At 40.3% G+C, this 26,400-nt stretch overlaps 1 protein-coding gene across 3 annotated transcripts; it reads right to left on the bottom strand.

Moving 5' to 3' along the window:
- Positions 1-5,421: 5,421 nt before the first annotated feature.
- Positions 5,422-25,083, bottom strand: LOC122656889 (3-phosphoinositide-dependent protein kinase 2-like). 3 transcript variants are annotated; one of them, XM_043851581.1, is made up of 12 exons: positions 24,791-25,083; positions 24,526-24,728; positions 21,689-21,869; positions 21,431-21,483; positions 21,232-21,333; positions 21,050-21,158; positions 20,885-20,963; positions 20,580-20,745; positions 6,812-6,946; positions 6,520-6,680; positions 5,847-6,078; positions 5,422-5,768 (listed from the first exon to the last, which is right to left on the bottom strand). In XM_043851581.1, coding segments are annotated over exons 1-12 (1,506 nt in total). In that variant the 5' UTR covers positions 24,792-25,083; the 3' UTR covers positions 5,422-5,684. The 3 variants fall into 3 exon arrangements, with proteins under 3 accessions (XP_043707516.1, XP_043707514.1, XP_043707517.1); XM_043851579.1 differs by having other exon boundaries at positions 24,526-24,734; positions 24,797-25,083; XM_043851582.1 differs by having other exon boundaries at positions 6,520-6,656; positions 24,526-24,734; positions 24,797-25,083.
- Positions 25,084-26,400: the final 1,317 nt, after the last annotated feature.

The raw sequence follows: 26,400 nt of genomic DNA, 5'->3' as shown, positions 1-26,400 counted from the left end.
GCAATAATAATATCAAGCCCAAACAACCAAACCCACTCACTTTATGTGTTATGTCCCATAGTTATGAGTTGGCCGAGGTTAAGTAGCACGTTGCAAGAATGGGAGATTTACCCTAATGAAAGAGTGAGAATAGGGTTAATTATGTCAAAGGGGAGGGTTCCTAAAAGGTCTCCCTACAAATTACCTAAGGTGTAGATTTTAAAGGTAAGGTGGTTTTATGGGTGGTTTCATGCCCAAACCTAAAACCACATGTAAAATCAACCTTAACAGGGGCTTAGGAAGGGTTCTACTATGTGCGATTTTACGTGTGGTTTTACCTTAGATGTGAAACCGCAGGTAAAACCGACTTCAACAGAGAGCTTCTTAAGAGATGGTCTCAGGGTGGTTGCAGGGGCGGTTTCTCGTAGGTCTTGAAACCGCAGGTAAAATCGCGTGTCTCCAAACCCCAAAATCAAAGGATTCTTCACCAAAGCTTCCATTTCCAAGTAGATTGGAGGAAAGGAATCACCAAGAGGGCTTTCTCCTTGGCACATTAGGGTCCTAAGACCCCATTAGGCCTATGCAACCCATGGATTCAATAAAGGAAAGCAAGGAGAACTTCATTTAGGGCATAATAGGGTAGAAACCCTATGTCTATCGATTGGGTTTGGGATTGGGAGCTTTGGGGTTAGCAAATGGAGTCAAATAGCTCTACAAAATCAAGGTCATGAGTTCCCATCGATTTTTGGGTTCCAAAGTAAACCCTAGATCGATTCTCCACAATCTCCCAACCCCAAAAAACCAATAAAGAAGGAAGGGAGGGCCTTAAAGGCTTACCTACCTCAAGGAAGTAGCACCCACGTTGAGGCTCCAAGAAGCAAGATCCTCAAGCCTCCCCTTTCAAGCTTCTCCACACCTCTTCTCCTTTCTATCCATTCTCTTTCTCTCCTCTACGTTTTAGGCTTGGTGGAGAAGTAATGAAAAATAAAAGCCCTTAGTTCTATTTAAGCTAAGTGATGCTTTAGGGTCCATTTGGTTAGGTACTAACAGAATAAAAACCCATTTTTAGGTTCAATTAGTCAAATGGGTCAAGTGGGTTAAATGGGTCATTAAACCATATGGGTTATGAGAGCTAAATGGGTCGACCCACTAGTTCTAAATAGGAAAGAAGTTTACTAAAGGGGTCTATTAAAGGGTGGGGTCCACGTAATAATGGAACACAAGTCCCTCACATGTTTCTCGAGGTAAGTGGGACCCAGAAATAAAATATTCCCAACTCAACTAAAATAGCCCAGGTGGTCCAAATCTCGACCCGCACTTCGAGGGCACCAAAGAAAAGGATAAATAAATAAGTCAAGGGCTAGAACTTACTTCTCCATTGCCATGGTGCGTCACCCATGACCCCGAATAGTTTCCTCCACAGGCAAACTCGTACTGTGGTCAATAATTTTGTAGTTGGGTTTGACCACCAGTGAGAACAGCTCACCAGCATACGTGGCAGTGATAACTACACGTCACGGGAAAGAAATAATAATTAATTATGATCCGGGGTGCGGGTATAACATCAACTTTATTCAAGGAGCAAAGGGTTACTGGCACTTAAAGCTATGATCGACTTGGGAGGTTGACTTCGTTCAAGGAGGCTATCGAGAGTTGGGAGGTAAGTTCGTCGAGTAGATAGGGTCGAGTGAGTTTTTTATTTTATTTTATGACGCAATGTGTTCTCCCAAAGTTGATCTTTGTGATGAAAGAACATGTAATTGTTGTTCTGTCAAATGTGTCCCTTAGTCCATTTTTATGTTTATTTGTTACGAAGAAGAAAAAATAAAAAAAAAGACTAGACTTGCCAAAAGACTTTCACCTATTCTTTTGTTCCCATAAACTAGAAGAACTGAAGAATTGTTCTTCGGGAGATTTACCAAACGCAGCCTAAGTTAGACATATCTTTCGGCCAAGGAGAATGTTTGGTATTGAAATTGAACCCACATACCTATCACATAATGAAAGAAAAATTCCTTGGACCTTATCTCCTTATGGATTTTCATTACAGTGCTGAAAATTGAAGAAGACAAAATCATAATGGACTGGGGATTCAACCAGTTCAAGAATGTTAAGTTGAAACTACATTACACACCCATCAGCCAGCAAGATCATGCGTGCATGAAAACCAATGACGACCTGAGCAACGACAACACTTGATTGTGTTTAAATAACATCTGAATTCATGATTACTCATAAGACGGCCATGTCACGATTTAAAAAACCTTCTTGCAGGGTGGCATGCCTCTGTCTGAGACTCTACCCTACCCTAGGGGTGGATGGTGCCTCTTCAATTCATCTATCAAGTTCTTCTCTCTCCCCGCTTCCCTATTGAGTTCCTCCGTCTCCCTCCCTTTCTGAGAGGTGATCCGTCAATCTTTTTTCAACCTCAAGGTGGTTTTTCAAAGCCAGCAAGAAAACCAAAACTCAACAGGGGCGCCAACGGTAAATTAGCTCGACCTAATCTTATAACCCTTCGAAAAACAATGTGGAACAGAGCTTTGATTGGATCATCAAAAGAGATGTTCCCACTGCTACTTACTTTGTGAGGGCCTTTGCTTATAATTTCGCTGGTGACAAGGTGGGCTATGGCCAGACCATGGTGTTAGAAAAACAATGCCAAAAAATGGGATTTGCAGAAGAAAACAAAAATAGAAGAGAAGAATCAAACACACAAACACACAACACAGAAATTTTATGTGGTTCACCCCAAGTAGGTAGGCTACACCCACGGTTGAGCAACAGGAATGGTTTCACTACTTCTTTGAAGAACGATTACAAACCCTTAAATCTCACACACCCTCTCAACGAGATAAGAACACTATATAAGAAGCCCTAACCCAGAAAAGTACAAAAAATGCCCCTAGACACCCAAAAAAGGCCACCCGGTCTGGGTCGGACCAGAACTAAACATATGTCAAAATACATATTATTTCGAAGGTCTCGACGAGCTCTACAAGACCCATAGGCTTTGGCGATGATGTGTCCGCTTTTTAGGCCATCCGGATGTGTTTCGAGGTCGAAACGGCCCTCCGAAGATCCCCATTGCACTTTCTGGACTTAGACCAGGCTTCACCAATAACACATGGATGCTAAGAAGACAACCAACCTGTTTGAAATCCAAGATTAGTGGGTGCCACTCGTCACTCGACATGGCCGCTACTTGTTTTTCTGCTTTCTCCATGGTATCGTAAGGGGTTACGGGGAGGGGGGTAGGGAAAGAGTTGTAGAGGGCGTGGCATGGGTCATAGTAGTGGCGAAGGCACAGACTGTAGAAGTGGGTGCCACTTGAAGGGCCGGAAGGGGAGGGGAAGAGAACATGGTAATTTGGGGATATAGCATTAGGAGGGGAGAAAGTTTTTTTTTAAGAAAATAAAAAACAAACTTTGAGTAGTGAATTTGTAAATATAGAGTAAGTACAAGGGAGTGAAATTTTCCTCAAAGGCAACTTGGCGATTGTGGTCTTCACCAGATTCGTTCTGGGCACAATGAAGTCTATATACTTTCCAAATATAGATTTTTTAATGGCAAAGTTGGGTAACCGGCCCTCTTGGGGGTGGAGGAGTTTGCATCATGGTAGGAGTGTGCTTGAAGAATGCTTAATTTGGAAGGTTGGAGATGGCTCATGAGTTAATATATGGATGGATCGTTGGATCCCTTCTCTGCCGAATTTCAGAATGCAATCACCAAAACCTGATACATGTAACCTTCAGTATGTAGCAGAGCTGATTGATCCTGCCAGTCGGATGTGGAATGCCAATCTACTCCACATATTTTTTCAACCTACTGAAATTGATGCTATTTTAAAGATAAAACTGAGCCTATTTGAAGGAGAAGATTTGCAGATTTGGGGTGCTTCAAGAGATGGACAGTTCTCAGTTAAATCAGCTTATCGTATGCTTGTTAAGGAGAAAGAAGCCTCTCCTGCAAGGGCATCCTCATCAAGAATTCATCATTGGATACAAATTCCTAAGTCGGTTTGGAATCGTATTTGGGCGATTCAGACCTTACCAAAGATAAGAAGCTTTCTTTTGAGGACCTATAATAATGCAATAGCTACAGGAGAGGGCTTAGTCTCTCATCAGATGCAGGTGGATCCAGCTTGTTTAAGGTGCGGCATAATAATAGCATCGAGTGACCATGTTCTTTTCGATTGCCCGTTTGCGAGAAGTGTATGGTTCGGTTGCCCATTGCAATATATTCCACCAACAAATCCAAAGCCAAAGTTAGCAGACTGGTTGCGCAGTTGGGATGGCTTGGTTTGTGCCGATAAGAGGAAGGCTCGGGAGTCGCTATCGAGGGCCTCGTTTATCTGTTGGTACCTGTGGAAGGCTCGGAATGAGTTTTCTTTTAATGGAAAGAGGTGGTCTCCAGTAGAAATTATAAGTTGTGTAGAGAAGGCTTTTCTGGAGTATCACGCTACTACAGGTGCTCCCACCAACAGAAATTTGAGCTCCCCTGATACAAGTTCTTCCAGTCATTATTGGATGCTTCCACCTGTAGGGTTTCTTAAGATGAATTGTGATGCAGCATTGTCCATTGGAAGCTCAAAGGGAGGCTTGGGTTTGGCGTTTAGTGATGATACTGGTTCCCTTCGAAAAGCCATATAAATCCCACTTCGCCTTGGATCAGTCATTCAAGGTGAAGTTCTTGCAATTCGGAGCACGCTAACTGTAGCACTAGCTGAAGGTTTCAGTAGGGTCTATGTTGAGACTGATAACAAAGATGCGATGGATTATATTTTGAATCGAAGCAGGATCCCACCAACTGATGTTGCTGATGTAGTTTCTGACATTCGGAGGCTTTCAGCCTCTTTCTCTTCCATTGCTTTTTCTTCAATTCCAAGAGTATGAATTCTTTAACAGATGCCCTGGCTAGGAAGGCCTTGCCTCTTGTGTGTGAGACAGTTTGGCCACATTCCATTACTTTGCGTCATGATCTCTGTGTAAATGATGCCAATGGTTGTACACACTTTGGAAATCAGTAAAGTCCTTTACCAAAAAATATATATATATTCCCTTCTCAAAGCTTTATAAGGACTGCAGCTGAAAATATATAGATCATTACAGGGACAAGGAGACGATTGAACTGCAAATCAAACCATATTCAATTCTGCAGAGCAGGAAAATCAGTAAATCACTACTTTTGGGCATCCCCAATGGCATCCAAGTTTGTACAACATTCTTACCATTTCAGAAAAGAATGCATGCATGCAATTTTAAGATTGTCTTTAGGATGAAAAATTATCCAGTTGACAGAGACTTTAGGCATGAATGAATCCATCCTACTTATGTAAGAGTTATCTCACAGTTACACATGGATTGAAAAATGGAATTGATGAATAACTAAAATCTCCTTGATTGCAAATATCTTTTTTACTACAGTAAATAAGTAACCTAAATATACACAACCCCCCATGTTTCAAAAAAGTCTTCAGTGATGCCACCACATATGGAGTGTTTCTTGCAAACCTGTCGTGGCCATTGTCACAGTTCCAGAGAGGGAGGGGGGTACATCTTAAAATGACTGCACCATAACTCTATTTCTCTTCAAGAAAAATAAGGGGAAAATTTTCTCCGAAGCGCTTGATCCGTTTTGGATCTCTATGTTCCTCCTCAATCTCATGACATTCAAAGAATTATGTTTTCGAAGCCACCAACCAGAAATCACCGGTTCTGAAGGCCCTCAACTGCTTTCTTCCATTGATAAGCTCTTTGTTTTGCATCCTCAAATGACATCACTTTCTTTGGCTGAAAATGTAAGAAACCTAATTCAGATGGACTGCATGGGAAAATGTAGGAATATGATAGATACAGAAAGAAGCTTACCGTACAAATCTTAAAGTGTGAAGCACTTGAGACTTGAATGCTGAGGTCATTGGGGTTATCAGACCATATTATGTTTCCTTTGATCCCTTTTACTGTCATCGTTGAAGGATCCAAATAAATCAACTTTGGTTTGTCAGTGAGGATAAGCTGCACCTTCTTGTTTGTTAGCTTCCGTATTTTCTTCACATTTGAGATCATAATAACAGACTCCCCAGGATCCAAAAATTGCTGCCTGTTAATAACGTAAAAGCAAATGAATAGATTCAACATGCCAAGCTCGACATCCTCTAAACAGAAAAAAAAAAAAAAAAAAAAAAAAAAAAAAAAGGGAGGGGAGGGGGGGAGGGGAAGTGGGGCAGCTGATCCTTTCACTTTTCAATGTCCTTTTTTGTTGCCACCCTCCTGGGGCAGGGGTTGCAATTGGCAGGTGAGGTAGGCAAAAGAAAGTAGAGTTAAACCATAAGGTACATATCCACAGCATATCAAGTTCATGCCCCCCCCCCCCCCCCCCCAAAACACCCATTGGGTGGACTTTATACTAAACTAGTGGATCCCAAGATACAGGCACCAATGAAATAGAGATAGGCAGAAGTTAAAAAAAAAAGAGTTGCAAAGAATCCATTTTCAATATCCAAAAACCATGTTCACAGAGGGCCACATGATGGGAGAATACCATCTTGAATCAAAGGAGTCAATAGAAGCAAGTCTAGTCACATGACCAGTTGGTTCAGAGGATGACGTGGCACCACCAGTTCCCTCATTAACTCTCATTGAACCATATCCAACATGTGAAGGGTTCCACGAAGAATCCTGAACACCATCAGCCTCAGCAGTCTGAAACCAAAAAGAATGCATATGTTCACTTTCAGTCACTTTCAAACACTAAGCAAATGCTAGGCCCCACTTTCAAGAAAGGAAAACTTGTACCCCTTTTCAAAATAGTAATTTGAAACACAGTGGCATACATTACACTCCAAAGCTAGTTTTGGAGGGGTCTGCTGTCTTAAATTTTCCCAGTCAATTCCTCTGAAAAATGGATGCATCTTGAGTGCAGTGTAACCATCAGGTCCAGCCCCTGGTCTTCTGCTCGGATTTATATCCTGCATTAAATTTGCAAAGCTTATTAAAACCCACAACCATTATAGTTGAACCATAAGATTGTTTATGGAACAGTACAACCCATACTGATTTTTAATTTTTTGAACTATGTTCCAAACAGAAAGTTCTGCAAAATTAACTTGCATGTACCATAAGATAACATAAACTGCTCCCAAAAAAATCCCATGCTGAAAAAATTGGAAGCATTGTACATGATACAACAACAACAACAACAACCTAGCCTTATCCCAACTAAATGGGGTAGGCAAATTGTAGATAATATATAAAGCAAATGGAAAAGTATCATACTAGAGGTGGGACTCATAAAGAAAATGCACCTTACTTGAGGTTGGAAATCCCACAAAGATTCCACCGTTTCAAGGCTAAAAGAGTATATGCAAGCTCTTCCTTTTATACCTTAATCTAAACTTCAGCAAACAAGACAAACACACACACACACACGGAGATGGAAAAGAAACAAACAACTTAAAACGCCATATATGGTGTAACTATGTTACATTGGGCATGGGTATCTGACCAGGAGTTTGATCCATTCGACTATTACATCAGGAGGAGGAGGAGAAAGAAGAAGAGAAACACAAACCAAGTCATAGAAACCTGGCCTGCGATCTTGGAATGTTAATACAAGATCGCAGGCTCTTCTATATTTATAATATAAAGCTTTAAATAGAAAAGGAAAATATTGATCCTAGCCTAGCCGACCTACTTACAAGAAAACAATTAATAAATAACTAAATAAACCCCTCCTAGCCGACTAACATTAAGACACTTTAGTTGACTACGACACCCCTAACATTAATATCTCAACAGAGAGAAAATCAGATAACTCTATAATGTAGAAGAGGTTCAGCCAAGAACCACTCTACAGTAGGATCGATAATAGATGCAGAAGATCATCAATAAGGGTGGCAAATCAGAATTAGAAACAAAGGCAGATTTAGAAGGTTAGGGTTTCAAACCAAACCAGCCATGGGAATGCAACCAAACTTGGATTGATTGAAGCTTGTATGGAGGGAAAGCACTGCTAAAAGTTTCACTCAATTCTGATGGAAAAGTTAGGAGATGTGGAAGCAACACTAAATTAGAAGGTTAGGACCTGTAGGCCAAACCAGCCAGCATACTGGGATGGAATTAGGATCGAGTGGCCCTCTTGTGCATCAAATTCAATCCTCCAAAGCCCTGCTGGAACAGAACTCAAACTTCAGAAAAAGGTTGATTCGAATATTGCAGGCAGCAGAGAAGAAACAGGTCTGCCACAGGATGGTTCGATCCTTCTTCTGAAGGTGATCAACAGCAGCAGTCAAGACTTGGTTGAATAATAATTCCAGGCTTCAACAATGATCGATTGCAGTAGTTGCAGTCACAAAACACAGCAAGGATGAAGCTCGGTTGGTGTAGAAGATGGAGAGAAGAAGAAAATAAGAAAATAGAAGGTAAAGGATAAGGAGATTTGGCTCTCACCAGCCCTAAGGTTTCGGCTCTCTCAGCCAGGCCCTCTGCCCTTCATCCTCACAATTGGAACAATAAAACTTGCATAAGCAATCTTAACTCTTCATTCAAATCATGGGTGGGGTGGCCTCTAAAGCTTTACATTAAATAGGACTCATAGCTGAGTTAAACAGAAAATAGAAAGTATAAGAATTAGAAGCTAATGAGATCGGCAGTCTCCTTTTGGGATTGGACTTGCCTTACATGAATTAGGAACCTAATAAAATAGAAGGCAACAAAATTGGTAGTCTTTTGACTAGACTTCTAGAAAATAGAAACTAAATCTTGCAACATAAAATAGAAACTAATTTTTAGCAACTAGGACTGCTAGGAAAATATTAACAAAATCTTCAAGTCTTCTAGTCTGCAGTCGATCCTCTTTATTGTCAAAGCTTGGAATCTCAAGTGGTCCCCACCAAGGATACCCATCGGCCAGAACTTGGTTCCATAGATTGACCATCCTGCCGCCCTTCACTTAAAGACTTGAATTTCTAGCATTTAAATGACTATACTGCCCCCACGATCCTCTAATAATATTCTCATCAAACCAAAATAAAGGGGCTGTGACACTATTCACGTGAACAGTAACGTGAACGGTGTTTTGGCCTCTTTATCTTCATGTTTTTTCCTACATCACTCTATTTAAACAACTCAGATATGCATGAGATTCTGGTTGAATAGTTTATTTGTCAAGGAGAGCAAGTTTGTAAAATTTTATGTTGATCTAATGATCAGATTTGAAGATATTGGATAGTCTCAAAGAGAGACCAGATTTAGTAACCAGGAGAAAATAGCAACTAGAAACCAAAATAGCAAGTCAATCTCCACATATAAACAAGGAATCAGATTAGGAATCTCAGGTGAACAGAAATAACAAGTACAACACCAATTAGTAACTAGTAGAGAATAGAAATAAAGACAAAGTTCAGTAACAAAACTCAGACATAGAAGAAAACTGTTAACAGAACTTTTACTTCGATGGAAGGAGTTGTTTACTAAAGCAGCACTAGAACCTGATCTAAAACTATCAATAGTTAATATCATAACATTTCAAGAGACAACAGAGACTGGAAAACGTGACACAAGGATGGAGAAATCAGAAAACTGACCTTGAAAATTGGAAAAAGAAGGATATAGATTACTCTTCCCACCTAGAACTTGACTATTATTTCACCTGTCCAACATGGCATCCCTCCAAGGGCTTCACTGCATCTCACAGCAAAGGAGCTCTGAATCTCACAAAACTAACAAGCAAAAGCTATGTTTGAATCTCAAAATCATAGCAGAGTTGTGTAGCCCCTTTTTTTATTTATAGAACTAAGAAATAACAGAATTAGGAAAGTCTATGCACAAGCTAAGGAAAGTCTCATTATGAATTAACTCTTGAAAATATAAAGTATCTAGAAGCTCTAAGAAAAAGAAAAAAAAAATTTGTATAGGCCTCAGATCCTTCATATTTCGGCATTATAGAATTGGCCCATCACAATAGAAAAACCAAAAATACTAAGCCTATGACCCATATAACCCATTGGGCACTAAAAATTAATCTTATTGGTCCATTCTTAGTCCAGTCTGACCTAACCAATAGCCTGGTTTTCTGTTGGCCATCTTGTTCTTCTGAATTACATCAACTTTTTTTTGCTAGAAGATCCATGAAAATATACTAAGAGTAAAGAGGAGAATTTTCAATATTAACGTCTAGGCATTCCTAGACAAATACAAAAACACAAAGCAGAGAAAGGAAGTCCCACCTTCGGCATTGTCATCAACAGGACATCCCTAACCCACTCCCTAGATGAAACGAAATCTAGGCCTACTTAAAGCATCTTACTGAAGATCTTCTTGAATGTGACCAGGAAAAGCAACAATCTCAGCTGAAAAACCACGCTTCACCGCTTCCTTAGCCAGGTAATCCACTATTGGATTAGCCTCTTGAAAACAATGGGTCAATTTTAGTTCGGAATCAGAGTTGAGAGAATGATGTGACTTGTCACTAATGACAGAGGTCCACCTTTATTTATAAATTATGATGTGAATTACAACCCAAGGGTAAAATAGTAAAGAGGGAAAAATAATATAAAACCTAAAGTCACCTAAAGTAAAGTGATAATATACCAATCCCACGGTACTCAACACTCCCCCTCAAGTTGGTGCAAATATATCAAACATACCCAACTTGGAGACCAGTGGGTGGAACACCTTACAATTCAAGCCCTTGGTGAATACATCAGCTAATTGATTAACAGAACTAACAAAAGGAATGCAGATCACCCCTTGCTCAAGCTTCTATTTGATGAAGTGTCTGCCAATCTCAACGTGTTTTGTTCGGTCATGCTGGACTGGATTGTGAGCGACACTAATGGCAGCCTTGTTGTCATAATAAAGGCGCATGGGATCTTCATAAATGATTCCCAAATCACTCAATATTCCCTTCACATAAGTTCACAAATACCTTGTGCCACGGCACGGAACTCAGCTTCTGCGCTGGAGCGAGAGGCGACTGACTGTTTCTTGCTACGCCATGTGACAAGATTTCCTCTAAGAAAGGAACAATAACCAGAAGTGGATCGTCTATCGTACAAGTAAATCAGTCGAACGACGCATCTCTGGTATTGCTCCTTGTCAATATGATCACCCATATCACTACACAATTGGTGGTTAACCTCAATAGGAGAATCTACAGACTTGAAACCCAACATGCCCCAACATGCCGGTTTCCTAGAGAAGGTCTAAGACATCTCTTCCATTGGGAGATAAAAATACCCTTGTCGGATCTCACAACTTCAATCCCAAGGAAATATCAAAGTTTTCCTCGATCTTTAGTTTCAAACTCCTTTGCAAGCAATGATTTGAGATGGGAAATTTCACCATCATTATTCCCAGTGATCACTATATCGTCAACATACACGATGAAGGTTGTGATTTGGGTTCCATCTCTTTTCACAAACAAGATGTGGTCAGCCTGACTCTGGCGATATCCAAACTTCTGCACGGCTTTCAGAAAACGACCAAACCAGGCCCTAGGGGATTGCTTGAGATCATACAGGGACTTCTTCAACTTGTACACATGACCAGCAGCCAAGAATCTAAAACTCGGGTCTCGAAGGCATCTCGGCCTAGCCAAAAACCGAGACGAGTCGAGATCTAGGAGAGATCTTGGCGAGTTATTGGGACTCGAACCCCCAACTTGGTGGGTTTTACACATATTTTGGGTCTGAAACTTGGTATTTAGCCTATTTCAGGCCATTTAAACACAATGGCATGCCCAGATTTCCCAAAAAACAAGTCCAAATATGAGTTTCACTTTGGACCATAGGTTGGTAGGCGACGAGTCGTACTACAACAACCTACTCTACACATAATTTAGTAATACATAGCAAATTAGCAATCAAAACATTCAATTTAGGACATGTCAATCAAAACATTCAAATAAAAAGTACATTACATTAATGTTCTCTGAATTTGTTACATAAAATGTGATCGAGTAATAAATTCTTCCCCATATAGATCCACAAAGATTCCCATGTCATAGAATTGCTGAAGTATTGCGCATAGTGTGACACAGCCTCCATATAAGTGTTGTCATCAACATATACCAAACTCCCTATCCTAGGGTACATGGGAGGCTGTTGGTATGAGGTGTGAGATCCACTGCTACTGTCCACTGCTACTATCATATTGAGTTCTGTCCATGTAGCTTCTTTTATAAAATGGGGTAGATGGGTTAAAATGGGTTAAAAAATGGGTCAAAACCATATCTAGACCCGAAACCGAGATCTCGGCGAGAAATTGTAAACTTTTAATGTAAAAAATAAGGAAAATATCTTCAAAATATGGGTTAGCTGCCTGGGATGAGAAGATACCGAGATCTCACCGAGAAAATGTAAAAAAATAATGCGTATGGAGTATCGACTCGATTTTTTGAAATACCGAGAAACTCGGCGAGATCTCGCGAGTTCTCGAACCATGCCAACAGTAGATGGGAATGAGAAACCAGGAGGCGGATCCATATAAACTTCTTCAAGATCCCCATTTAGGAAGGCGTTTTTGACATCCAATTGTTAAAGGTTCCAACCCAAGTTGGCAGCACAAGACAGTAACGCTCTTACTGAATTCATCTTTGCTACAGGGACAAAGGTCTCTTGGTAGTCGATCCCATAAGTTTGGGTGAACCACTTTGCAACCAAACGTGCCTTGTATCTCTCCACAGTACAATCGGCCTTTTGTTTGATAGTAAATATCCACTTGCATCCAATCATCTTCTTCCCTTTAGGACGAGGAGTAAGTTCCCAAGTATCATTTTTAGTTAAAGCCTACATTTCTTCTAGCATAGCAGCCTTCCACTTCGGATCCTTGATGGCTTCCTTCCAATCCTATGGAGACACAGAAGACAAAGAGGAAACAAATGTCTGATAGGAGGGTGATAAGGACTCATAAGAAACAAAGTGGCTAATGGGATGTTGGGTACATGAACGAACTCCTTTTAACAGAGCAATGGGGCGGTCATCATGAACATTTGCAGGATCAGGAGAGATGTTACCTGATGGTGAGGAAGGATCTGATGGAGGCGTCACCGTGGGTAATGGTTGGTCTTTCATGGTACCCTTGTTCGTGGATCTATTCCGAGTGTAGGTTATCACATCCAAAGGAGCAGGATCAGTCACTTTCTCACTGTCATTGTTACTTGTAGGCTCCCCATAAACGGAAATGTCACTGAGATCTGGCAATAGAAAATTATTATCAACAACCATAAGAGGAACAAGACACGACTACTCTTCCTTAAGACTCTCCCTTTGAAGAGGTGTGGTGAAATAAGGTTCAGACTTGTGGAAGGTGGTTATATAGAGACGGAGAGAAGGTGGGTGATAACACTTGTAAACCTTCTGAGAGGCTGAGTAATCAAAGAAAATACACTGAAGAGCACGAGGATCCAACTTGGACCAAGAAAGAGAGGAATTATGGGCAAAACAAACACACCCAAATATTTTAAGCGGAAGAGAGGGAGCAATGGTAGGGTCAGGAAGAAAGGATAGAGGTGTCTTAAAGTTGAGGACACTGGAGGGAATCCGATTGATGAGGTAGGCAGCAGTAAGAACAACATCTCCCCAATAGATCTTAGGGACATAAGTAGTGAACATTAAGGCACGGGTCACTTCCACGAGGTGGCAATTTTTCCTTTCAGGTATGCCATTTTGTTCAGGTGTCCTAACACACAAAGTTTGGGAGAGTATGCCATGGGAAGAAAGGTACTGGAAGGTAAGGTCAAGATACTCAGTACCATATCACTTCGAAGGACTCTAACAGTAGCATTAAATTGAGTACGAAGCATGGCATGAAAAGATTGAAAGCAAGAAAATGCATCGGATTTATTGTGTAGAAGATAATCCCATGTGAGGTGTATGCAATTGTCAATAAAAGTAATGAGCCATCGAAAACTATGACGATCAACGGTCCTAGAGGGACCCCATATATCAGAGAGTATAATTGACAAAGGAACATTACTATGATAGTCACTAATAAAATAAGAGTTTCTAGTGTGCTTAGAAAATTCACACACATCACATTTAAGCTCTTCCAAACACAATGTTTAACTAAATCGTGAAACATAGAACGTAAAACATGAAAAGAGGGATGTCCCAAACGGCGGTGCCAGTGAAGAAGCTGAGTCAATGCACTATCAGAACGAAGGGTATGAGCAAATGATGGTATTGGGACAGTTGGTGTAGATTCCAAATAATAGAGACCCTCACGGACCCGACCATACCCAATCGTTGCGCATGTCACTCGATCCTAAAACAAGCAATGAGTGGAAAAAAAGTGAACGGAACAATTTAACTCACTGGTTAAACAATAAAAATATAATAAATTGGTAGATAACTTGGGGGCATATTAAATAGAGGAAAGAGAGAGATTAGGACTACAGGAAACTGAACCTTTACACGAGATGGAGGACATAGACCCATCGGCAACACGTACCTTATCCCGGCTAGAGCATGGAGAGTAGGTACAAAAGACCTCTATGCTACTAGTCTTGTGGTCAGTAGCACCAGAGTCAAATAACCACAAAGGACTCGTAGCGGAAACATGGAAATTACCTGACTGCATAGTTGTCAAGGCGTTGCCTAGTCGTCCAGGCGCTTTGGTCGACTTGGGCACCTTGGTCGCCTAGGCGGGCGCCTTGGATGCCTTGGTCGCCTAATTGGTGTCGCCTTGATTTTTTACCCTCTCCACCACCTTGGGTCGCCTAACCGCCGTGACAACTATGCCTAGCTGGGCAAGGTTGGAAATAGAAGAATGGGAAGAGCTAGTAGTCAGTTGTGTTACTACTTTTTGGATTGCAGCCATTTGATCCGGAGAGAAGGGAGCTGCAGCAGCCGAAGCAAGGACAATGCCCGAAGCATCAGAGAGATTGGCCTGGGATTGAGTGCCGCCTAGTTTAGGATTGCGCCCACCTTTGGGATACCCATGGAGTTTCTAACAAGTTTCTCGTGTGTGACAGGGGCGACTATAGTGATTGCACTTTATTGGTTCCCGAGCGGTAGCAGGTGCCTTTGAAGAATCCGTAGAGAGAGGTGCAGGTGGGGCAAAGCAGACTGGACAGGAACGGTGAGCAAAGCAAACCAAACGGGAACAGTTGAGGTCATCATAACCGTCCAACGATGTTCTTTAGACTAGACCAAATTGTAAGCCTGATGGAGAGAAGGGAATGTGTCACACCCTAAGATTTGCACCTAAACTTAATCATATTCAGGGTTGAGGCTTGTCAAAAGATCATACACCCGTTCCATCTCCCTCTCATTCTAGAAAGTGCCAGCATCATCAGGGTGAACCATGGGAATAAGGTGATAGAAGTCCAATTGCTGCCAAAGTGAGGTTAGTGCAGTGTAGTAAGCAATGAGATATAGCTCCTTCTGAGTGGTATGGCGAACCTGTCGACGCATCTCATAAATCTGGGCATAATTCCCTACTTGAGAATAGGTCTGGCGAACTACGTCCCATAGTTCCTTGGCCAAATTAAAGAGAACAAAGTTGGGACTAACAAAAGCTTCCATGGAATTGATGAGGAAAGACATCACCAATGCATCATTAGAGGATCATGTAGCAGCAACAGCTGGGTTTGTAGGCTTGGGAGTGTCTCCTGTAACAAGACCTGCGTAGTTATGTTCACAAAGAGTGAGAAGGCAGGCAGGCAACCAAGTGAGGTTCCATGGAATTGATGAAGAAAGACATCACCAATGCATCATTAGAGGATCATGTAGCAGCAACACCTGGGTTTGTAGGCTTGGGAGTGTCTCCTGTAACAAGACCTGCGTAGTTATGTTCACAAAGAGTGAGAAGGCAGGCAGGCAACCAAGTGAGGTTCCATGGAATTGATGAAGAAAGACATCACCAATGCATCATTAGAGGATCATGTAGCAGCAACAGCTGGGTTTGTAGGCTTGGGAGTGTCTCCTGTAACAAGACTTGCGTAGTTATGTTCACAAAGAGTGAGAAGGCAGGCAGGCAACCAAGTGAGGTAATTTTGGCCATTCAATTTGATGGGGCTAGGTTAGAGAACTTTAGAGTGTCCATAAGTACTTGAGTGAGAAGGTTAACTCTCCACAACTGTACCAGTAGAGGTGGCACCTGCATCTTTGGTAGACATGGGCATGGGCTCCAGAGAGATGAATCACTTGGACAATCAAGGCGAAGGAGTCTAGTAGGAAGGGCAGCCGCAAGAGAAAGCAGTGCTGGCGACAAGAGGGGCCAGCGGGAGTGGCGCGACAATTGGGAGTCGCGGCAAGGTGCATCGCCGACAAGAGGAGGGCCTGAGGAAGAGGCACGGTGACCTGCGGGTCACAATGGTGGCAAGTAGTGGCAGCGCCGGCGAGAGAGAGGGCCAGCAAAAGTGGTGTGGTGACCTGTGGGTCACGACGGTGGTGAGCGATGGCAGCGGCGGTAAGAGAAAGGGCCGGCGGGAGTAACGTGGCAACTGGAAATCACGGTGAGGTGCATCGCCGACAAGAGGAGGGCTGGCAGAAGTGGCACGGCGACTAGAGAAGTCGCGATGGACAAAGGAGGCGGCTACAACAGGGACACTGGCAAGGAGAAGGCCGGCGGACAAAGTAGCAGCGGCGGTGGCGATCGAGAGCGCAGTGAGGAGGCAAGGTGTAAGGGAGAAAAATCAATGGTGCATGGTGCGTGTGTCGTCTATCATGTTAGACAAGGAGGCTGGGTCTCCAATGGGTGGCGGTGGAGGAAGAGAACGATGTGAAAACCAAATGATTTCCTAGGGTTTGGGCTTTGATACCAAGTTCGGAATCAAAGTTGAGAGAATGATGTGACTTGTCACTAATGACAGAGGTCCACTTTATTTATAATGTGAATTACAACCAAGGGTAAAATAGTAAAGAGGGAAAAATAATAAAACGCTAAAGTCACCTATGGTAAAGTGATAATATACCAATCCCACGGTACTCAACAGTTTTCATTCAATGGAAGACAAAAATTGATGGAGGAATATCCATTTCTGCATTACGAATCAAGGGATAGATCTAGTTTGAATGGTGACAAATGCTATTGAGTCTCATTCAACCCAAAGTTCCTGAATTCCCAACTCCTTGGCTTTGAGGAGACCATAAAAGAGAGCTAAGAATTCCGCTTCATAATTAGTGCAATGACCCAGATGTGTTGAATAGGAAACCAGACAGCACCTTCATGATCACGAAATAATCAACCTGCTCCACTCCCGCCTGGATTTCCCATTGAGCTTTCATCAATATTTAGCTTCCACCAAGGTCTACCAGGCTTACACTAATAGACTTCTAAGATCTGAATTGCATCAACTAGTGCACTAAAATTTTATGTTTAAGGTTTAAAGAGCAATGTGTTTATAAATGGTGCGCATTTACAAGTAAATGATAACTATCCTATCCAAAAATAAATAAGAAAAACAACGAATACGGCTTTGAGGGATCCACAACACACCCCACACCTAGGACCCATGTAATGTTGTGCATGACAAAGAGTACTTCGATTAAGGTGAGGGATCAGGTATAAAAAAAATTTGGAACAAAGGTATCAGACTTTGTCATATTTATTGGCAATCAAAGACCCTTCTTTAATTTGACAAACTAAAGTTTCATACTTGTATGACCAGTGACATAAACCATAAAAAATGTCCCCTTTTCCTATTGAAGAGTCACTTTAAATGGCTTCAAAAAATCCTGAATTCAACTGGTTTTAGTCATTAAGACCTTTACCACAACGATGCTGTCCATAGATCAAATTATTTCATGGATTGGATTTCACTTGATTGTCGCTCATAGTTCAAGATCTCATCTCACCAAGATCTCGCTTTTAGCTCGATCTCGTAGGATTTCAAGACGAAACCCCATGCGATACACAAATATGTCATTATCTCAACCGAGATCTCTGTATCTCGCCGAGATCTCAGCCCTATATCCCGTTTTGAGTCGAACCAGACCATATTAAAGGCTTTAAAAGCCCATATCTCAGAGAGATCTCGACTCTCTCTCGCCTCTCTCTCGGCTGTCTTGCCTATCTCACCTCCTTCGAAGGGAAACTCCATCTTTCCTTGGTTTTTTTCATTTCTTTTGGCAAATCACTCCTCCAACACCTCATCAAAGCTCAAGACATTGAAGATTCAAGCTGCATCTTGAAGAACCTAAGGTAACTATTCATCTCAAAAACTATATTTTTCATAGAAACATGATCTAAACTTGTTTGTTGACTATGATTCTTTTATATGTTATACATTGTCCACCGATCTATGGAATGAAGGAGGCAAATTTTTTTTTTCTGTTTTTAAATTATTTATTTATTTTTCTGTAAAAATAAATGATTTTCTTGTAAAAAAAATTGAAAAAAAATATGGTTTATACTTATGGTTTGATGTATTTTAGTTCCTAATGCTTATTAAGTTGTTTTGCACTTCTACTTAAATTATTTATGAGTTCTAAATATTATGTGGACTGTGGAATAGCCTAGGGTAGACCTCACGCACGCCGTAGACTACCAACTTAGGGTCCATAGTCAAAGTACCATTTTGAGTTTGAATTTGTAAAAACTAATGGTTCCACTGTGTTTAGAAGGCCTAAAATAGGGGGAATGTCAAGTTTCAACCCCTATCTTGGCCATATGGCCACTGAAACCTACCATCGAGTTCAAAAAATATATATATATATCATTTCGCCAAGATCTCAGTTTCGTGGCCTGGCGAAACCGAGACCTAAAACCTTGTTGTCGATGCCTTCATTGCATGTGCTCGGGGTTTACGATTTCACTGGATTGTATATATTTCATAACCCTCAAACTCTAGCATGAGTCTCAACTGGATTCAAATCCTTCTACATACAATTGGATTAAAAAAAAGGGTATGATTTAAAGACTGGACCGACCGACAGCTGTGGAAAGTCACCTTGGCCGATCATTCAAATTAAGTGCATAGACATACATTCCTTTAATGCTACAAATGGGCAAGTGAAGTAGTCACACTAAGTGGTGTCCAAGGGATGAAGGAACATATTTATTACAGTTCTGTTATATATATTGTAATCACAAGATTTACTGTAATAGTAATCTGAGATTTATTTTTTGAAGCAACAACCAATTTGACTATTTATCATAAGTACCATAATTACTATTCAAGGTAAATATGGCTTTAAATAATTTTACTTTGTTTCCTCCGAGTCACAGGTTCAGGATTTGAAAATTGTGTTCGGTTAGGAATTTTGAATTCTGTCCAATAGGAGTAGTTGGCTTTATTATGATTCCAAAATAGGATTTGGTTGAAGTCAAATAGGAGTTAATTTATTAAAGTACTGTTTCCTGCTTGGAATTACATTTCAACTTAGAGTAGCGCCTTTTCTTTATTATTAATTTATTATGAAATGGTTTTTTTATGGTAGTTCGCTGAAAATCGATCTGTTCCTAGGGTCTGGTTGTCAAACCTAAATACTGTTCATGGTGAACAGTCCTTTCTTTGCAAAGTTATTGGTCACTGGTATTGTTTGCAGTTCCATAAAATATCAGATTTCTTCTTTTCTGATCTCTAGTTATTCAGTTCTCTTTTAAGGACAGTATGGCACTCAGTTACTATTTCTATTGCAGTTTCTTTCAAATTAATTCATACAGCAGCATTAGCAATCAAATGAGTTTCTCCCATCAAGGTTCAAATTTCTGAATCAGCGTATCATCATTTATATTGTAAATACACAAATTTACATATTTGCAGTTTTGTCATCTATCTCTTTTATACCTGAAATGCTACCCCTAGATTCTCTTTTTGTTTTAGAGCCAATGAAGCCAATTGAGCTATATCATCAAGCTTAGGATAGGGAACAGGGTTGATCCACTTCCAACCAGATTATGTAGTCTAGTGGGCCTGAAAAGCCTGCTCAATTAGATAATAAAGACAGCCCATGGGGCCAGGACATGCAGACCTGATTATTCTCTAGAGAAATGGTTTTGTTAGAATGCTAAAACAAATGAGCTGGTAACATGGGCAAAACACGATGAACTCAATGCCTAAATTCTGCATTACTTTGAGCAGGTTAGGCTCCATTTTATTTAGCTCAGGAGTTTGGTTGATAATATCTTCATCTTAGACAGTCCAATCCAAGCCAGATCAGCACGTCTGGTTTGATTCAAATTTTTCTGTGACTCACTGAATTCTCTATATGGTTAAATTGTTAAATTGATTGTAGTTAGAATATTGGGGTACCATATCTTCAGAGACAGATCTTTTTTATACATACAGATCCAATGAGGAATTACAAAAGCAGAAAAAGAGGCAGGAAAGAGTTTAGAGAAAAATGATGTGCAAATTAAAAAAATAATAAACCTCTAAAAGAAGCATTGCTCAAACTGCAGTACATCCCATGGTTTATGATTATGACGAACGAAAAGAATTTTTTTCATTAAAGTAGTTTCGATACCATAGCAAATGTCTCATTCTTTTTCTGTCCTTTTTTCTTTTTTTGGTTTTCCTTTTCAGTTGGGGGTGAAACCGTGAAATAGATTAAAAAAAAAACAACTAATGTGGTTCAAGGGAAACCCTAGGCCATGTACTCTAACCAACTCATAATGAAACCAAAACCAAGCAGCAAATCACCTGTGACTTACCAATAATCTATCAATTATGTCTTTAGCTTCTTCAGAGAAATAGTCTGGGAATCTAATATCTCTGGCTATAATTCTTTGGAAAATGAGCCATTCACTAGTATCTTTGAATGGAGAAGTTCCTGAAAGCATCTGATATATGGTGCATCCGAGTGCCCAGAGGTCATTTCTGTTTTTGACATGTCATTAAATTAAGTGGCATGTAAACAATTTTTCAGTCTAAAAATAGATTTCACAATATATATATATATTCAGTTTCTAAATTAAAAGTTCTAATATGCTATGCATGTGTCTACAGTGTCTCTTACCCAAAAGTTGCCGGGGAAGAATTAAGGACTTCAGGTGGGACATATGCAGCTGTTCCCACAAAGGTACAAGCCTTATCATCTGGATGCATAAAAAAATATAAATATTAACAATTACTCAAGCAGTTCAGTTTAAATGGAATCCTTGGGACAATATGGTAACCTCACCTGAGGACGCATTTGGAAGGACAGTAATTTGGCTATCTTGCATAGGCTTTACACTACCAAAATCAGCAATTTTAATATGCCCTTCTCCAGTAAATAGCAAGTTCTCTGGCTGTCAATGGAAAAACTCTTAGGCTCTTAGCATGCTTAACATGCCATGAAGCAGAACAAGTAACTGGCAGTACCTTAATATCTCGATGGATCAATCCAACACCATGTATGTACTCAAGAGCATCCACAACTTCTGCTGCATAGAAGCGAGCTTCATCCTCTGACAGACGACCTTTCTGCATCCATTGAAAATTAACCGGATGCCACAAAAGGACCAATATGGCAGGCACCAAATACTGGAAGAACCTGTGCTCCAGAGTATATCTTACTTACCCTGGTTATCTGATCAAAAAGTTCTCCACCTTCACAAGATTCAAGCGCCATATCTTCAAAGAACAATGAATAGAACCATATCAGATTATAAACCAAAGGAAGTTATGTATCACCAACTCACCAAGTGCAAGTATCGTAAAGTAAAAAAGCTTAGCTCCTATTTGAAACAAAGGCATTGGTTCAGAAACAAACCAATAGACATAAATCAAGCAAGGAAAAAATGAAATATTTATTAAGACCAAAAGCAGAAATACCTACACAGAGAAAAAGTGTCTTGAAATGTAAAAAATAGCCGGATAATGCCGGGATGGTCTAATTGATCAAGAACAATGCGTTCCAGCTTCACATATGACGTCTTATTTTCCTTTGTGATGAATTTTTTGTCCATAATCTTCAAAGCATATACATTTCCTGTGTCCTTCTTCTTTGCCCTCACAACCTGATTACAGAATTATTACATATATCTCTATTAAAACAAAAATAACAATGAATCATTGCATATCACAACAATTGGAATCAGACACTTTAGCCAATGCATATAAATAGTCTGACATTACAAACAATTTACTTTTGGGAAAGGGAGATGAAAATTCCAAGTCACCACATTAGAAATAAGAAAGCATTAAGTTCTCTAAAGTTCGATGGCCACCCAGGAGTTGAGGGCTACAATAGATATGAAGAATTTCACAATGACAATAACCATAGCAAGGATTCACGATGTCCATATAATTGAAGAAATGGGAAATGCAGAAAAGGGAGTGGATGGTAATTCGTATCAAGGCAGTTGAAGTACTTCCTCCAGATAGAATGTCAGTTCCAATCTTTGAAGGTTGGCCAAGGGCAACAAATGGAAGGATCACTTTTGGCAAAGGACAAAGGCTTAAGAGATTTCTGGTTGTAATGAGATTCTGATGTAACTTGGCTGTCCAAAACCAGCCACAGGTGTAGGGATTCTTCCCTACACCAGCAGTAGTGTAGATGTAGGGTAGGTGTAGGGATTTCCCGTTTTTGTTTGGAGTTGTAATCCTAATTAGGAATCATAGTCCTAGTTGGGAATCCTACTAGTTTCTATTTTTGAGTCCTAGTTCTGTTTTGAGTTATAGTTTGAGTCTATTTTTCTTTTCAGCCATAAGGCTATAAATATGTAAGAGCTCCTGAGAGCCCCCCACGATTTTATGAATAAAGATATTGCTTTCAGCAAGAACACGGTCCTGAGATAGGCTGTGAGGGTGAGATAGCCTTTCCCAAACCCCTTCCATCGATCTCCATTCAAGTTTCATTCAAGCTTCAATTCTGCCCTAGCCGATCTCTTGAAGATTCATATTCAGTTGCTGGAATTTCTCTGCAAGGATCAAGAACAATTCATACAAGAAGTAAGTGCATCATCCCCAACCCAAACCCTTCTTCTTCTAATCCTCTACACCAAACCCTAGCACCCCCCCCCCTCCATCTTTGAACATCACCCCCATAACCTAAACTCTGCCCAGACCAAACCAGCCATCAAAATCCTTCCTTTCTTGGTTCGAACTTCCCTCACATCATAAGGGAAACTCGATTCAGGTATCAGCCCTATGTGACCATCCCAAACCCTAGATTCTCTCTTCTTCCACTTTCTCAAAACCCAGAAAACCTAAACCTAATCTATTGTCCATTCAAGTTTACATACCTAACTTCATCAAAACATCTCAGGACCTTCACTAGAAGACTCCCCTACATCAACTTACCCTAACCTTTTCTCCAACACAAATGATATTCCATAATAATTGATTGTGATTTCGGTAGTGTTTTTTCTGATGCTTTTGAAGAAACAACTTCACAGAAGAATAGCTCTCACTGGAAGGGAGTATAAATGGATTCTTCTCTGTCTAACAATTAGATTTACACAGGTTTCAAAAACTTCAGGGGGCAGACTATATCACACATTCTTCATAAGCCACGTCTAATTCCTAAGAAGTATAAAGTAACTGATAGATTCAAATTTTGTTATTCTTAAGAACAATATATTCCGAAACCACACCCCAAGCATGTTCAAAATTTTAATTTCAGCAATAGCATATTTGCTAGGGGGGAAAGGATGTAGCATGTGTTCTGGATTTTGCAATAGAAATGATATTTCTGTTTCTTACAAACCCAAACAAGGCATAAGAGATTCAATATTTAACCATATATGCATCATGTTTCCTCGATGTAAGACAATAGTAATCACATGGACAGATTCATTGCTGAGGTTTTAACTCTCAGTTCAACAACTCTTTATTCATCGCCATATAAAAAATGACATCCCAAATTTTTAACCAAAATGACTCTTGAATTTCTATGACCTACCTGAAATAAATAGAAACTTAGAATTCTCTCAAAACCTAGATAAGAACCAAAAGTTTAAAACTTTAGAAGACTGGGAATCGCAAGGTAACACAAAAGGTCATGTACCCATTATTAACCAATCTGAACTGCATTTGAATTTCCCTTGCCTGGAAGCAACCATAGAAAATACTTAACTAAAATCCTAGTTCCTTTAGCCTCCATGTAATAATGAAATCTTATCAAACTATAGTGGAAACTTGCCCAACCATTTATTCTTCCTTCTAGGATTCTAAGGACTCATCAAGGAGGTCAATATTTTATTAAGCTTAATTTTAAGGGTCTCGGCTCACCACTGGGTTGAATGAAGTACAGGGCAATGACAAAAGCCAACTGGGTTTGTTGTTACTTCAAGGTGGACTCTTCAGAAACTCCCGGTGTAAGTTAGATCATAGGGACCATGGTGAAAATTGCCCAAACACTAATTAATCAAAACCACAGAACCCTCAGTGAAAGATCTCTCTCCCTAACCCCGCAAGGAATGGGTTTCTCATAGACTCGTGGTTGCAGGCGCCGATAATGGAGTTTGTCCCTAAAAAACATAAATTATCGAAACAGAAAAAACAGTTTTCCCATTTTTCCTTCCATGCTCTCTTCGTGCTCAAGAAAAGAAAGAAAAAGAATACCCAACACAATCTTTCATCTTTCATCTTTCATTAGCAAAGGACAATAACAGACTATCAACAAATCAAATCCAATTATTAGTTTCAAAGACAGAGAGTGAGGGACAAGACCTTAGAATAGGAACCGACGCCGTAAATCTTGCCCAATTCGAAGTCTTGGATGCTGAAATGCTCTTGAGGGGCCCTGAAAGCGAAGCTCTTAGATCGCTGAACGGAAGAGTTAGAGTTCTGAAGGCGAAGCTTAGAATCGAAATCCTGCTCCATTGTTGTCTCTACAGCTGCTCTACCACCTTCACCACCAACCAATGCCAACATCTCACCACACCTTCTCTATCACTATATTTACCTCTCTCTCTCTCTCGCTCTTAGATTAATCTCTCTATAGTCTCTAGAAAGGAGAGAAGGAGAAGAGAGGAGAAGAGAACCACCTCTTCTTTTGGGAAGGTTGAGAGGAGTGGGCGAGAAGGGCTGCTTCTGCGTCACGGCCTCCAACAAGGGGTAGACGGTCAACGAGAATTACACAATAACCCATCAGATTCCTTTCTTTGCCCGTCTGATAAAGCGATAAAAAAGCTTTTGTTTCATCTGCCACTTCTCAGTCTTTTTTTTTTTTTTTCATCCAAAATGGACACTCCTGTATTTTGATTTTGATTTTGAACAGTTACCAGCAAACAATTTAAAAAAAAAAAAGACAAAAGCTGGGTTGAGAAGAAGAAGAAGAAACAGCAACAGAAGAATAACCAATTGGGGGTGAGGAGACCGCTGCTCCTGTGCGCCCATACAAGGGACGCGCCAAATGACCGCTATGCCCCCATGGAAAGGTAGAATTATTTTGAGGGCACTACGGTCATTTTGCCTACATTGTGTTTGGGTTCCCTGCTTGGCCTAGTTCCCCGTGCCTGTAATAAGGGGGGTTGGACCCCACCCGAGTAGAGTGTTCGGGTAGGGGTAGGGTGGTCATTGCCCCCCCTTATTAGAGGCACTAGGGGAACTTGGCCGGGCAGAGAACTGGAGGGAACAAAGATCCGCGTACCACACACACCTAGGTATAAGGGTGTCAAAATGAAACCGAAACCGAATATCGAAACTGGAACCGACTGTTTACGATCTAACTGAATCGGACCGCATAAAAATGGTGCGATTCTGATTTCACATGTTCTCTATTCGGTTCAGTTCGGTTTAGAACCGGATAACCGTCGATTAATCGTCAATTTTGAACCGAATAGAACCGGATAGAATCCAAGAATCCATAACTAATGTATAATACCCGTGGAGGGTTTGCTTGTTTAGTATAGGTACCAACTTACGATTTCTTCATTAATCTTTTATTACACTTAAGAAATTAACAAGAAAAATTTACATTCACTTTGCATAACAGGGAAGTGTTGGAATCTCTGGAGCAGAAAATTCTAATGGGTGGAGACAGGAACATCTAAGCTCATCTTTGTTGCGTTGGAACTCTTAGAAGAAGCTAAAGAATGCAAATTAAAGTGATGTGGATGCATCTTTGTAGAATGTCTATGGTTAATTATAGACTGTTGGATTGAGATTGGAGCTTGGAAGCATAACATTACAGAATATTAGATTATTCAGTCATTTTTCCTTGGAGATAATTTTGATGATTAGAACTTCTTTTGTTTGCTTGATTTTGGTGGTGTTGGAAACCTTATGGAATCATCTTTTGAACAAGATCAAGATCTTTTATTTAATGCTTGGTGTTAATTTTTTATAGGTTTCTATGTTGATTGCTTATATTCTGATTTGTTGATGAAATGGGTTAATTGAATTAAAGGATACAAAGGTGGAAGGTTGAGTATTATTTATAAGGTTTTGTTAGTGATATTCTGATTTGTTAATTATATTCTAATTTGTTTATGAAATATACAATTTCTCCCACATAGCAAGGAAATGGATTATAAAATTAAAAGGTACAAAGTTGAAACCAGATGTGAACTGGTATGACAAACCGCATGTAAACCAGTTGTT

This window comes from Telopea speciosissima, chromosome 3, assembly GCF_018873765.1.
Source record: "Telopea speciosissima isolate NSW1024214 ecotype Mountain lineage chromosome 3, Tspe_v1, whole genome shotgun sequence".
Taxonomy (NCBI): domain Eukaryota; kingdom Viridiplantae; phylum Streptophyta; class Magnoliopsida; order Proteales; family Proteaceae; genus Telopea; species Telopea speciosissima.
This window is presented reverse-complemented; position numbering and strand designations above follow the sequence as displayed.